General features: G+C 42.1%; 1 protein-coding gene across 1 annotated transcript in view; it reads right to left on the bottom strand.

The window, feature by feature from the left end:
* Window positions 1-808: 808 nt before the first annotated feature.
* Window positions 809-15,642, bottom strand: part of LOC311127732 (putative palmitoyltransferase ZDHHC13) — a 39,075-nt gene continuing 24,241 nt past the window's right edge. Inside the window, exons 3-17 of the mRNA XM_084159600.1 lie at window positions 9,734-9,856; window positions 9,455-9,532; window positions 7,014-7,158; window positions 6,780-6,844; window positions 6,443-6,605; window positions 5,970-6,095; window positions 5,555-5,688; window positions 5,053-5,153; window positions 4,287-4,411; window positions 4,035-4,097; window positions 3,758-3,851; window positions 3,384-3,467; window positions 3,114-3,271; window positions 2,485-2,582; window positions 809-2,331 (exon numbers count right to left, since the gene is read on the bottom strand). Coding sequence (XP_084015726.1) covers window positions 2,193-2,331; window positions 2,485-2,582; window positions 3,114-3,271; window positions 3,384-3,467; window positions 3,758-3,851; window positions 4,035-4,097; window positions 4,287-4,411; window positions 5,053-5,153; window positions 5,555-5,688; window positions 5,970-6,095; window positions 6,443-6,605; window positions 6,780-6,844; window positions 7,014-7,158; window positions 9,455-9,532; window positions 9,734-9,856 — 1,696 coding nt within the window. The 3' untranslated portion in view covers window positions 809-2,192. The remainder of the gene's footprint in view (window positions 2,332-2,484; window positions 2,583-3,113; window positions 3,272-3,383; window positions 3,468-3,757; window positions 3,852-4,034; window positions 4,098-4,286; window positions 4,412-5,052; window positions 5,154-5,554; window positions 5,689-5,969; window positions 6,096-6,442; window positions 6,606-6,779; window positions 6,845-7,013; window positions 7,159-9,454; window positions 9,533-9,733; window positions 9,857-15,642) is intronic.

Here is a 15,642-nt window from a genome sequence, read left to right as displayed (position 1 = left end):
AACTGCAACACAATAAAATATAAGCACACCTCAAAAGAAATAGGAAGCTTTGAGGCAAAAACATTAAGCGCCAAACAAAAGCCAACAAGCCGTTTAGCTAATAATATCTCCCCAGTCCCCACATTAAAAACAAATGAACATGAAAACGAAAACAAACGCGAGGGAAAGAAACACATAATTAAGTCATATTTCTGTTATGTGTTAATGTGCTGCCTGGTGAAGACGGATACACTAACTTGCCTCCAGCTGTGTTTATAATTCATTATTAATAGGATTTAATCTGCGCTCATAAATATGCCTGTGTAATTTAAATAAACAAGGCAACGCTAATTACCAAACACATTTGCGTTAATCTATCCAAACTATAATGTCTGGACTTTTTCTAATTAAAAGTACATATGCTGCTGGAGGCTGATGGTGTGTGTACATGTCATTTTTTAAATGTTTACCTGTAATTAGATGGTGTGAAGTAAAGGAATGTTATCTTGAATGATGTCTTTCTTTGGCTTCAATTAAAAGAGGTCCTGGTATGCATAATTTGTTTCATTAAACTGTCTCCTGTGGTGTGGATAACATAAGTAAATTGGGAGCCTGATTTAGTACAGGATTACCCCAACATGTAAAATAAATACCACATATCAATTATAAAAAGGTAAATAAGAGGATCATTACAGTTGTACAATGTCTTCACTGGGCTATGCAGGATTGATTGGAACATGAAGATACTAATCTCTCCATAAGCAGTCATGGGTACATAAATCAAAGCTCACATACAGTATCTAACTCAAAGGGCATTCTGACACCATAGTAAAAACAAACTTGCATTGCTTTATTCTAACATCCAGTGCAGTGAGTTACAATGGCACATTATTTTATGTGGTTATGCAGAAGAAAAAAAAAGCAACATAGCTTGGATGCTAATGTCATTGCAAACTGTCCAGTGTCATTAAAGCCACACCCTGTAAGATGTGCATACCATCAGTATGACTTCAACACAAATGTAAACAATGAATCAAATGCATCCCATTACATTTTCACAGGAAAATATCACTTGATTTCTATCTGTAGGAATGATATTCCATGAGAACATTACTTTTTCTTACATTTACATTTACATTTTAGTCATTTAGCAGACGCTCTTATCCAGAGCGACTTACAGGAGCTTCTTAGCATGACTTGAAGCTATACATTAGTTTACAAAGTCCTCATATGACAACAAAAACATAACTAATAGGTCTTTCATTTTGGTTTTTGGTTACGATAACATAAGACCGTTGGTCATTAATCGAAATGACTGGAAATCTCAGACTGTTGCTTTAAGTTTGAAATAGAAGAGCATAGTGGATAGGATAGTGGTTGGATGTTGGATTGTTGAGATATGGGTTGAGTTCCGATTCCTTGCCTTCTCCCAATAGTGTGCACTACTTCACCCTTAATGGATGTAAAAGCACTCCATTTGTGTAACAACTGCCAACAGTCCACTGTCCACCATATTTCTTCCACCCATCCATTTCTTCTAAATCCACAAGAGGGAGAGAACGAGCGCACACCTCTGGGAGTGGGAATTGGAAACAGCCATGGATTCAGGTGCGTACCCACTGTCAAGAGAGAGGCTGGATAGAAAATCAGCATACTTAAGAGGTACAGTACTACAGGACCAGTATTAGAAAAAACTGTTCTAGAGAAACTGTATGTACTGTATGCTCCAATAAAAAGAGTTCAGTGACTGAAAGCAATGTGAGGCTTTGCTTAAACTGTCTACAGTATTGGTCCTTCAATCTAAAAACTCACTTACAGCCTCTTGCAAACACTGTAAAACAGACACATTTAAAAGATCATTCTTCATAAAAAAACACATTGATCAAAATAGAACTATATTTATATTCATAAAAACAATGACTAACTTAATATACAATTTAAGCCATATTAAGGCTAATTTGACTTCACACAAATTATACATCTCAGATTCCCCCCCCCCCATTAATATATACCAGCATAAGGCAGCAGTCTGTACAAAGAGCAAACGCATAAAATAAAGTCAGTACAACTTCCTCCGTGCTATTTCCCTTTATAGTGGTGTTTCTTCACAGGCAGTCCAAAATATATAAAAGATTAAAAAATGAATAAGCATCATCCGTTTGGTCCAGAACAACAGTGGACCCAGGTCCTAGCTGCCCTCTGACCCTGTGGGGTCAGACGACGTCGGGGTGGCCGAACATCATGTGGTCTCGGCCGGGTGGGTACTGCTGGGTCCAGTCGACCATGGCGGGTTTGAACAGCCCACAGCAACGCAGCTGGAAGAACGACGCCAGGTTCCGCACCACACCCAAACTATGGAGGGAGAGAGAGAAAAGAGAGAGGAATGGAGAAAGTGAGTGAGAGAAGCACTGGGCTACAATCCTAAATAGTGTGAGGGAATACTGCTTATTGCTTTAGTCACCAAGTAAACTGAATCGGCAGGTTAGCCTGATGAAGACCACTTACTTGTAAGGGTTCTGTCTGAGAGAGATGGATTGTGGGAGTTTCCTCTGACGAAGCATCAGGTTTGCCCTCTCTGCGGTGGTCAGGCCGAAGAACGCAATCTGTTCAGACAGACACAAACACACACACGTCTAACTAAAATAGAAATGCCACTATACCTCCAAATTGTCACTTTGGCTTACAAGTCCCTTGTCGTAAAAAAGAATGATAAAACAACGATAAATAATGCATCCGTTGAATATTTCCTCAAAAAGACAACAGAAATAGCAGCCCAGCTCTCCTCCCAGCCCAGCATCATTAAGGCAGTGAGAGGCGTCTCAGTGTGAGGGGGGCCCAGCAGGGGGGACTGTCCTGGGGAAGGCACAGCAGCAACACATCAATCATGAATAATAAACGCAGCGTTTGATTCTGAGCAAATCAAAATAAATCCACAGCGAAAACAATGGCAACTTGAGCAAAACGAGGAAATCAAATCGTGTTTGTAGCTTGAGAACACAAAGTCATGCGGTAGTTTTCTTTCACAGCTCTGAGACAATAGCGTTTCAAGAAGTGATTCAAATACTACATGCCTACAGTTGTAGCAGTGGAGGTAGCATTGTAGCATCATATAGCTACTACACAAACACAGTTACCTGGTAGAGCTGTATGACCAGTAGTATGGAAGCCCAGGCGGTATGGAAGAAAGCTACACAGAAGATGCCCAGTACCCAGGAAGAACAGTCCACCAGGGCAGAGATAGCACCCCACACACCCTCTTCCTGGTAGTGCAGCGGACAGTGCTTTGACCAGTCTGGCAACACACACACACACGAGAATGTCAGGCAAGAAGATAATGCATGTACTTAAGAATGTACACAAATAAAGTGCTATTGTCTATGTGATTCATTGAGACTGTCACTCACACATGAGACATCCGTAGAACATCCACGCTCCCATCAGGCAGAGAGAGAGGAGGAAGAGAACAAAGAAGTGGTGATTCCTGGCACCTGAAGAAAGTAAGGATGGGTGGGAGAAAGAGAAGACCGAAACTTTGTCATTAAAACGTAAAACTCTGGTGCTGACAAAGTGGCAAATGCTGGCTGTGTATTTGAGTCAGCTATTCTCAGAAGCATACTGTATTTCCAAGTGTTCAAATACTAGTTGACTGCCACTACAACGATTGTATTCCACTACACAACCCTATTAGTGCATACTGAGGCTTAGTGTAGATTATCCTACAAACTATATCTATAATTTAGGGTAGACAGAAATGTATAAGCTATGTGGTTTTAGTTACCTATGCAGCCATTGATCCAGATGGAGTGATGATCCTGTTTTGCCACACAGGCGTCACAGGAGAAGCAGTGATTGGCCCTCATGGGCTTCTTCATCTGCATAACCGAAACAAATCAACCAATCAGCATTTCTTCATATCACCACATTTCCTAAAGTGAAAGCTTGAGCAAACATATTTGTTAATTGGAGGTCTTCAGTATCCTGCTATCTCGCTAATAGCTATGTTTTGAGTAAATGTGTTAGAATGTGACTGGTCTACTTTGTTCCTTGTGGCTTACCATACAGGAAGTGCAGAAGATCCTGGGGTCCAAGCAGCCTGCCTCTGCCAGCAACACCACATTCTGTAGGAGACACAGAAGACCAACAAGATCCATTTGTCATTGAAGTAGATTGGAAGCCATGTCACATGCCAACTACCCCTCTAGCCAGACCAGGGTAAACATTGTGACCTGTCCATAATGTTTTTCTACCAGTCTTTAAAAACAAAACAACAGTGATAGAACACCTTTTTCCGATGTCCTGCTCCTTACCATCCTTTTCTCTTCCTCGGTTGCCTTGACGATGCCGGGGTCAGTCCTACAGGAGCGGAGGTAGTAGTAGACCAGAGCAGTGGCGTTGAAAGTGAACAACACCTGTACCGTGGCACTGGGACCATGTAGGGAGACGGGTTAAGGACATAACATCGCACCACATACAGTAGGTGTATTACAATCTTACCCTGGAGGTCATGTTCTACCTGATAATTCAATTGCACCCACCTGGTGTCCCAGGACTAAATAAGTCCCTGATTAGAGGGGATGAATGAAAAAAAAAGCAACTGACTGAAGTTGAGATTTGAATTTTAGGGGTATGAAACACAGTGAATTACTTTAACATTTACTAAAACTACTTTTAACACCTAAACCATGATACTGGACTGAGATGGACTTGGCGCAAGAGCGCGGCACAGTGGTAGTGCTGCAGCCTCTCAAGCACATATTGCCCACAGTGGCATGGGTAGAAAATACCCCCCGAACCCCATACTTTCGTGCTGTCTCCCCTGTATACACTGTACCCCGCCTACCTGCCATCTGATCAAATACGCAAGGAGGAAGGAGCTCCGGTTCTCCTTCAAAAAAATATTTGAAAAAGAGATGGACTTGGTTAGGCTGGACTAGAATGGGCTGGGCTGGACTGAACTAGACTAGACTGAGATGGACAGTCAATGACAGCGTAGCGTTTAAGTGTTGATTCAGTACAGTGTTACATGCTGGGTTGGAGTGTGAGTGTCAATAGAGGCCCTGTGTTAAAGGATATCAGGCAGGAACCACAGGCACCAGGTGACCAGCATCCAGAAGACTGATGCCATGAGAGATGTAGCTGGAACCAGCGACTGCAGGGCCGGGCTCGCCAACTGCCTGTAAGTGCGCACAAGCACACTTATTATTGTACACGTTATAATATTGTTTCAACTAATAGCAGTCTTGTATGAAAATTTAAAATGAGTTGTGCCATAAGTGCTCCTAGAGTACATTTTCTACTTAATGAGCAGTCATCTAAGCAAACGACTGCCCAGGGAGACTTGACAGAACCAAGCACAGATAGTATGAATAAAAGCAGGCTACTAGAGTCAGTATTTGAGTGCCATCTTGCAGAGGTCCCTAGTAATAACAGAACTCTAGACAAGGGGTGCACTGCAGATCTCTCAATGCATCTCAGTTAACTAGCAGATGAAGAACAGTTGATCAACCCTAACCGCTGTGATGGTGTGCGGTCTTGTCTACTGGATTGACCACGGGCGGCCAACGTGCGTTCTCACCGTTGGGCCAGGTTGGCCACAGCCATCACACAGGCCAGCAGAACCCCTTTCAGCAGCCAGGATTCTGAGCTCAAGTCAGCTATCGCTCCCACACTGCCCAGCACAGCAACGCAGAAGATAAACTGAAGACACACCTAAAGAGAGACAAGGGCAGAGAGAAAGAATCACGTAAAAATACTAATATTAATTTCAACCACAATGCGAGGAAAACTGCAGCGTTGGCATCTCTATTTTAATCCGAGGTTAATTATTGTTATCTTGTTCTCCCTCATGCTGTCACACACACACATAATACTGGAAGTATGGGTCAACATCTCTCATCGGCATTTATTGAGTATATGAAAGTGTAGTGCCCACACCCTGTGTGTGTTGAAGTAACGTAGGCAGAGAGAAAGTGTGTGTGTGGTGTCCATACCCTGTATCGGTTAACTAGGCGCATGCAGCGGGAGTTGGCGCGTATCCTCTCCTGCTTGATGTGGTTGAGCATGTGGATGAGCAGGGGGCTGTGCACCTGGTGGGCCAGGTCTATGGGAGTGTGACCCTGAGGAGATAAATACAGCAGTCACATCATCACACACAATCCTTAGTTAACCTCACACACTATAGTCCTTCTTATATTCACTATACAAATAAATAAGCACGTTCATCTTTCTAATACCCCAACACATGTATCTCAGAGCCTTATATGTTAGTAACATCCTGAGTATGATGCATGCGTCGATTTAGTCTATGAATTTATAACCCCCCCCCCCCATCCCGAGGTCCATCCCGAGGTGTGTAACTGTGTGTGAAGATAACCCATCGCTCTATGGCAGCCATAATAGTGTCCTCCAGGAGCAGACATTAATGATATAATTAATTAGTGTGGGTGTGGGATCAGGCTCTCACGTTGGCGTTCTCGGCATCCACGCTAGCCTCGGCCTCCAGCAGGATGTGGGCGGCGTCTACGTTTCCCGCCAGCACGGCACAGTGCAGCGGAGAGTTCCTGTTCACTTTGTCCACCGCACTCACCGACGCATTGCACTTCATCAGGAAGTTCGTGGGCTCGGGCCTGCATTAAATGATTGGTTTATTGACTTCAGATCTCCCCACCCTAACACTAACCATGACCTTTCTTAGTAGTACATTACCAAAACAGCCCAATAGGCCAGTTACTGAGGACATATGTTATTGTAAGCATACATGGAAAATAAACAAATAATCATTGGGTTGCAGGGAAACGTACCCAATGATTTTCTGTGCAGCTAACATCAGGGGTGTCTGCCCATTTGAGTCAGGAAGGTCAACTTCCTATAAAACAGCAACAACAAAAAAGCTCCATAACTCAACACTCGTGAAAAAAAGGGCATGTTAGATTGAAGAGGGAGAATAAAGGAGAAAGTAAGGATGAGAATAAAAGAGAGAAGGAGAGTGTGAGGCTGAGCGAGAAAGAGAGAGCGCAAGAGAGAAAGAGTCTCACCTGTCCCTTGGCCATGAGGTAGGCTGCTATGGGCATGTGCTGGAAGAGGATTGCCAGATGCAGGCTGCGGTAGCCCTCCCCATCGGCCACAGATGGGTCGGCTCCGTAACGAAGCAGCTGGATCACCATGGAGAGGTGGCCCTGCCTGTCCACAGACAACCATACATAAGTCACCAAACCATATTCATATGTACCCCATAACACAATTCATATACAGTGGGGAGAACAAGTATTTGATACACTGCCGATTTTGCAGGTTTTCCTACTTACAAAGCATGTAGAGGTCTGTAATTTTTATCATAGGTACACTTCAACTGTGAGAGACGGAATCAAAAAAAAAAATCCAGAAAATCACATTGTATGATTTTTAAGTAATTCATTTGCATTTTATTGCATGACATAAGTATTTGATACATCAGAAAAGCAGAACTTAATATTTGGTACAGAAACCTTAGTTTGCAATTACAGAGATCATACGTTTCCTGTAGGTCTTGACCAGGTTTGCACACACTGTAGCAGGGATTTTTGCCCACTCCTCCATACAGACCTTCAGCTCCCCTCCAAAGATTTTCTATTGGGTTCAGGTCTGGAGACTGGCTAGGCCACTCCAGGACCTTGAGATGCTTCTTATGGAGCCACTCCTTAGTTGCCCTGGCTGTGTGTTCCGGGTCGTTGTCATGCTGGAAGACCCAGCCAGCCTTCAATACTCTTACTGAGGGAAGGAGGTTGTTGGCCAAGATCTCGCGATACATGGCCCCATCCATCCTCCCCTCAATACGGTGCAGTCGTCCTGTCCCCTTTGCAGAAAAGCATCCCCAAAGAATGATGTTTCCACCTCCATGCTTAACGGTTGGAATGGTGTTCTTGGGGCTGTACTCATCCTTCTTCTTCCTCCAAACATGGCGAGTGGAGTTTAGACCAAAAAGATCTATTTTTGTCTCATCAGACCACATGACCTTCTCCCATTCCTCCTCTGGATCATCCAGATGGTCATTGGCAAACTTCAGACGGGCCTGGACATGCTCTGGCTTAAGCAGGGGGACCTTGCGTGCGCTGCAGGATTTTAATCCATGACGGCGTAGTGTGTTACTAATGGTTTTCTTTGAGACTGTGGTCCCAGCTCTCTTCAGGTCATTGACCAGGTCCTGCCGTGTAGTTCTAGGCTGATCCCTCACCTTCCTCATGATCATTGATGCCCCACGAGGTGAGATCTTGCATGGAGCCCCAGACCGAGGGTGATTGACCGTCATCTTGAACTTCTTCCATTTTCTAATAATTGCGCCAACAGTTGTTGCCTTCTCACCAAGCTGCTTGCCTATTGTCCTGTAGCCCATCCCAGCCTTGTGCAGGTCTACAATTGTATCCCTGATGTCCTTACACAGCTCTCTGGTCTTGGCCATTGTGGAGAGGTTGGAGTCTGTTTGATTGAGTGTGTGGCCAGGTGTCTTTTATACAGGTAACGAGTTCAAACAGGTGCAGTTAATACAGGTAATGAGTGGAGAACAGGAGGGCTTCGTAAAGAAAAACTAACAGGTCTGTGAGAGCCGGAATTCTTACTGGTTGGTAGGTGATCAAATACTTATGTCATGCAATAAAATGCAAATTAATTACTTAAAAATCATACAATGTGATTTTCTGGATTTTTGTTTTAGATTCCGTCTCTCACAGTTGAAGTGTACCTATGATAAAAATTACAGACCTCTAAATGCTTTCAGACCTCTAAATGCTTTGTAAGTAGGAAAACCTGCAAAATCGGCAGTGTATCAAATACTTGTTCTCCCCACTGTATCTGATTGAAAACCTTCTTAGCACTATGTCGGTACAGATCCGGTCAAATATATTGGCCCCCTAACACTTTTTTCAACATTCATTTTTCCCCATTGGGGATTTTAGAAACTCTTAAAAGAAAGGGCTGTGTTTCGTGTAGGCTTACACTGGTGTGACATTTTGATAACCATGTAAATCTCACTCGGACAAGGTGACTTTTATCAATATATTTGCCTGTATTTACCCCCCAAAAATCATAAAGGACTATAAATGCCATGATGATCTGGACGAGACTGCCGAATCGAGGCAAAGGTAAGAATCTCTGGATTAACTAAATGCTAAATGTAGTAATGAATAAATTGGCTACATTTTTTTATTTTTATTGACAATTCTGTGAAATGAGAACTTGCCTCCAACCAAATTCATTTGAATAATTTAGTCCAGGCCATTTTTGACTTTGAAGTAAAAAATCATAATTTCAGTTTTTTGTATTTTCTTTGTTGTATGCAGTTGTAAATCAAACAAATACACTTGTGAACAATGCGTGTTTTCCATTTAAACTTATCAGAGAAGAAAGAGTAAATCATGTAAGGGTGCCAATATATTTGACCGAAACTGTAAGGGTGGACAGACAGGGAGAGAGGGGGGACCTTGCCTACCAACAAAGCAATTACCTTATGGCCCAATGCAGGGGTGTGGAGTTCAGGTCACCACCTAGCTGGTCTATGACGGCCCCTTTGGATATATAATACCTATGAAAGAGCATTGAAAGGACATCTTAAAACTACAACTACATATGTCTTTGCACAGGAATCTTACGCTTAGCATGGGCTCCTCTTTGGGAATGATGTTGGATTGTTCAGTTTGTAAGAAAAAAGTAAACGCTTAAAATCTAAAACTACAGTGAGATGCCTAAGTCCTAACCAGAAACGTGTTTGATGTAGAGCCCTTACTTGACCACCTCCGCACGGTTGTTGATGGCTGCCCAGTGTAAGAGGGAGACATTCTCCTTGTCAGGCTGCCTCACATCGTAACCAGCCTCCACCAGTTCCTTACATCGGTCCAGGATACCAAACCTAGAATCCAAGCACGGGGGAAAAGATATTGAAAATCGATCCACTCGCACAAAGAATACATCTGTCTATCCATCTATCGATCTCTGGTAAAAGTTTCTGGAAGGCGTACTGGAATATAAGCATGAATCAAAAGGAAAATCTGGCACGCTAAAAGAGGTTACCATTTTCCTAACTTGATGTTGAACTACAACATTCTGTCATGTCATATATATGTACTGACACCAGGGGACAGTATTTAGTCCTGTTCATAAATTGCCATGGCTTTTCTGCATTTGGTAAATGTCGGAAAAGTTATGCTAGTTATTATCATGCATGACTGCAATGACATTTACATGGTCTGGTTGGAAAACAGAGATGTTGAGTTTGAGAGAGAAGTTGTCTGAGGGATGCAGGATTTTCACAGGAATGAAACAAAACGTGGTCCCATGTGGCTCAGTTGGTAGAGCATGGCGCTTGCAATGCCAGGGTTGTGGGTTTGATTCCCATGGGGGACCAGTATGGAAAAAAAGTATGCATTCACTACTGTAATCGCTCTGGGTAAGAGCGTCTGCTAAATGACTAAAATGTAAACAAAATGTCTGTTTAACTCCTCTTCCTATATCACATTAGGGTGGGTGTGTGTAGTCTTGACCTTAGACACCTGAGCTCTCTGTTTACTTACTACAGCAAACAGACTGAGTAAGGAATAGGCATTAGCAAAACTAAGGGGTGCAAACTGATGAGGGCCCAAAAAGGTGACAAATATCTTTTGCACGGAAACACCCGAAAAATCTGTGTAAACTGCAAGATAATGTGCCTATTTACAGAATACCAATATTTGACTAACGATGTGATACCAGGCCAAGTATCACGATACCGTTGATATATTTTTAATTCCGATTTAGCTTATAATTGAATTGATAAGGAATATGCATCCTAACTTTGAAGCATCCATGAGTAGGCTATCTATCCCTTTCCTGTTTTTCCTGTGCCATCCATAGCCAAGGTAAGATGTTGTTAGCTAGCTGGCCAGGTAACATGACTAAACAAGTTCGTTTGTTATCAAATCAAAAACTCGCGACTCGCTAGTAGTTTAAAACAGCACGCAACATGGTTTATAAACTTATATAAAATGGGCGCCAATTCACGTAGAAAGTGGAGAAGTTACAGTAGCTTCGGTAATATAGAGCATAACTTTTGAGTGGTTTGGGCTAGAAACTCACGGTTTTAAGTGATGTAAAAGCGCAAGCATTACTGTCACGGTGCTCCGTTTTCCTATTTGGCAGTGGAACTCAAGAGACTGCGTGAGAGCGAAGTCAGACTGGCTGGTTTGATCTTACAGGGAAAATAAAAAGATAAGTATCCACTTCGCTCGTGTTGCGAGCCGCTCCAATAATTAAACAACTGTAACAGAAACCCCATCACTCTCTGCACACCCCTGCTCATCACGGCTAAATAACATTTAAAAACTGATGGAGATGCGCAGTAACAACGGACAGAGAAGCAGCTGAGTAACCAGTGTAGTTAAGGGATGAAGCTGGCTGCTCACCGCTGTCACACGTGATATTGGATGGACAACTCATTCTGAATGACATCACGCTCTGAACTCTGTTTGATATTCTATTTGTAGGACGCATAGGGTTGCATTATGTGCTTAGTCATTAATTGTGATATGAGAAACACACCATTTGTTGGTATCAAGGAGGGGATTTGATTAAGCCGGCCCGGGCAGGCATAGTTTGCGCCGAGTGAAAGGTGATTGCATTAGTTGGTCCTCTGTAGCTCAGCTGGTAGAGCACGGCGCTTGTAACGCCAGGGTAATCGGTTCGATCCCCGGGACCACCCATACACAAAAAATGTATGCACGCATGACTAAGTCGCTTTGGATAAAAGCGTCTGCTAAGTGGCATATTATTTTATTATTAGTTTTGGAACCGGGCTGCCTTCCATGAGCCGGGTGCCCTGTTCTGGCCGATGGCAAATTCGGCTTAAAACAAAAGTGATGTAGGTTATGCACTAGGATTCTGTTTTTTCACATGCAAAAGTGATTGCTTTTGATAAAAACAGTTTATATGCCTTCCCAGTAAAAACTACACTGAACAAAAATATAAACGCAACATGTAAAATGTTGGTCCCATGTTTCAGGCGCTGAAATAAAACGTCCCAGAATTGTTTTCATACGCACAAACAGCATGATCGTTACACAGGTGCACCTTGTGCGGGGGACAAAAGGCCATTCTAAAATGTGCAGTTGTCACACAACACAATGCCACAGATGTCTCAAGTTTTGAGGGAGTTTGCAATTGGCGTGCTGACTGCAGGAATGTCCACCAGAGCTGTTGCCAGAGAATGGAATGTTCATTTTTAAGCCGCCTCCAATGACGTTTTAGAGAATTTGGCATTACATCCAACCGGCCTCACAACAGCAGACCACGTGTATGGCATCATGTGGGTGAGTGGTTTGCTGATGTCAACATTGTGAACAGAGTGCCCCATGGTGGCAGTGGGGTTTTGGAATGGGCAGGCATAAGCTATGGACAACAAACACAATTGCATTTTATCGATGGCATTTTGAATGCACAGAGATACTATGACAAGATCCTGAGGCCCATTGTCGTGCCTTTCATCCGCCGCCATCGCCTTGTGTTTCAGCATGATAATGCATGGCCCCATGTCGCAAGGATCTGTGCATAATTCCTGGAAGCTGAACATTTCCCAGTTCTTCCATGGCCTGCATACTCAGCAGACATGTCACCATTGACATCACCAGACCCGGGCTTTCGGGGCTTTACCCCCAAATGATTTTGTCCCAGCCCGAGTCTTTTGCCCTGCTGGGATGGTGTAAAACAAGTTTTACATTACACAATGCAATGAATTCTCCAAAACATGAGCCATGGCCTGCCCTGCCTTTTTAGTGCTGCCTAAAACCAGCATTTCTGTGTACGGTGGCATTTTAGGAGGCGGAGTCAAAGTGGTTTTCCAAAGTCATTTTTTATTAGTCCAATTATTTTATTTTTTGGCGGGTGACTGTTCATTCTCTGAGGGAGAGAGCGCAAAGATGAGAAGGAGAACCGGAGGTAAACTTTGTTAGCTTGCTATTACTATAGCACATTTTGTTAGCCCATGATGATGTTATTCAGTTATTGACCTCACAGTAAGCCAGATTCGAGTAACTTACATTTCAACATGTTGACTCAAAAGCTGCACTGACAGATAATGTTAAGCTAACTAACTAATGTGAGGGACTACCCAGTCTAGCTAGCAGTGCTGCTTCATTAGCAACCTAGCAAATGTTATGAACAGGGTTTTAACAGTACAGTTATTGATTAACTATCTGGACACTGAATCGAACTGCTGGAGCTCTGTTCACCACCCGACACTAACTAACCAATTACTGTCTAATCAAGTACTGTCCAAATACGCAAATAATTACTAATAAAGATAGCTAGCTAACTTAAGGCTAACATGATGTTAGCTACTTTTGGTAGGCTGGACACATTACATTTTTAACAACGCTTTTTTCGAATAAAAACGAGTTCATGTCCCAGCTCCTTGCCGTAGTTTTGAAGTAATCGTGAAGAAACAGGCCTTATTTTAGGGCATTTTTCATCCTGCCAGCTCCTATTAGTTCTATTGAGCACCATCGCACCAATTCACCTTCCGAACGTTCTATTCAAAGGCCATTATTCTGCGTCACCATTGCTGACAATGAGTCCTGCCCACGTTAACCTTGTAGGCTTACCTCCGGTAACTTATTATTAAGAAGGTTACGGCTACTTTGTGAGCAAGCTCACTATTCGCCTGGGTACACGTTGTCGATGGCTGGCACATAGAGATCAAACGTTAAACATTTTCTGGTCATGGTTCACCATATATTCTTTTCCAGAAAAAGGTGTAAACTTAAAACGCATGTCCCTGTCCTTTTATTTCAAGATGTGGTCGATTTAAAACATACAGAATACATTTTTTTTATTAAGAAATACACTTTTTTCTTTTGACGATTTGTTGTTTCTAAATGGTTGCTGGGTAATTTGATAGCCGTAGAAATCTGTTCTTTCGTAGAAATCGAATTGAGCGAATGCTGCACAGGTTCACTGAGTTTCAAACCAAATGGACAGGTCTAGCTCATTGATTTGTAGATCTGACGCAGTTGCTACCTCAGATTATGAGCCTAGCAAATGTCTCGAATGAGTTATGTAGTACCTACCGAAGGCCACAGGGAGGAGCAACAGAACTATAAACCCATATCGTTTTTTGCCTTAAACCCTAAACCTACGTATAAACCTAATTTAGCCTTAACCCTAGGTATAACCTATTTGAGCCCTAACCCCTCACAATAGGTATAACCTATTTTAGCCTTAACCATAACCCTAATTCTTAGGTAGGGTAGCCTACAACACTTTTAGAAAACTATTTTAGTAATAATATTATGTTAGTAAATACCATTATAGTACTAAATAGCATTTAGATTTTTTTTAAATCAAAACCTATGTAAGCATTTTTCTGTTGTTGTTATTAGTTATTTTATATTTATTATAGCAAGGCAGAACACTTGATAAACAAGCCACATTTTAGGTTTTATTTTTCAAATGTGGTTTGAACTGGGTGTGACCTAGTAACCTCTATGTGAAAGTCCAGCAATTGGCGTGGGATAGGTGGGGCAGGTTTGAGACTGATCTCAGGAATTAATAAGAAAAACACACTTTATTTCTCAGCTGCCCCACCAATGTCTTTGAGTTATTAACTTTTAATTGCTAATTATGTCCAATAGAAGCCAGCATAAGACCACGAAGCATCAGTTATAGGCTATAGCAGCAATATGATTGACATAAAATAGCATGCAACCAAAGACTATGTCCCATGATTTTCTAAAATGGTCACTGATTACTTTACAGTTAGCTATATGTCTCGTATTAGCCCTGTGTTGCTTTTGGGAGAGCAAAGAAATAGTGACTTTAGCAGGTATTGAACACCGGCCAAATAAACACTAGTCAGATGCCCTAACCTCAACCCTAGCAGACATACATTATACAAAAAAATCATCTTAACATATCATATTGGGAGTAAACAGCCTCGGAATAGAAAAGACAAGAGTGCATCTTCCAGCCCGCCAATAAATTACATCATGCAACCCTTGGGATTAGCAAATTTACCTCAACATGCCCCTCGCTTGCGCGAGAAGGCAGAGTGCGCACTGCCGCTGACGGCACAAACTTTTGGCGGGGCTTGTTGAATTGGCTACTTTTGCGAGAAGGCAGAGCGGGTCGATGCTGGTTGATGAATTTGACAATGAATGTACTAGGAAAATATGTTTTTGTCGACCAGAGGTGACTGAATTAATGTTCAGGCTTATTGATAATCGTTATAGTAATGAAATATCATTTCAAAACATGAGCATAAAAACAGGCAATAATAAACATTAAATCATCATTATATTACTTCACAGTAATCTGTTAAATGCTTTTTCAGCCCTTCCTCTTGCGTTAGCAGTGTGGAAAGTTTTCCTGTGAGGGGAGTGGTGTATCCAGGGAGAAACTAAATAAATCTTCTGAAATGTATTTAGTGGTCTTATACTGCCATCTATTGGAATTATTTAGAAACTGCAGTAGTACTGAATAAAGTGTTATCCTTACTAAAGTATTAATTACTCAGAATTGTAAAATATAACATTTTCTAGTTCATTTTCTCACTTACAACCATAAAATAACAATTTATAGCATAACAAACAATGAAACTGACAAACACCATACATTTAGTTAATTATATTTAAAAAAGATATGTATTTAGATGGGTGACATTATCTGCCA

This window comes from Coregonus lavaretus (assembly GCF_964263955.1).
Source record: "Coregonus lavaretus genome assembly, chromosome: 4".
Lineage (NCBI taxonomy): Eukaryota > Metazoa > Chordata > Actinopteri > Salmoniformes > Salmonidae > Coregonus > Coregonus lavaretus.
The sequence above is the reverse complement of the archived record's forward strand: the minus strand, read 5'-3'. Positions and strand labels throughout refer to the sequence as shown.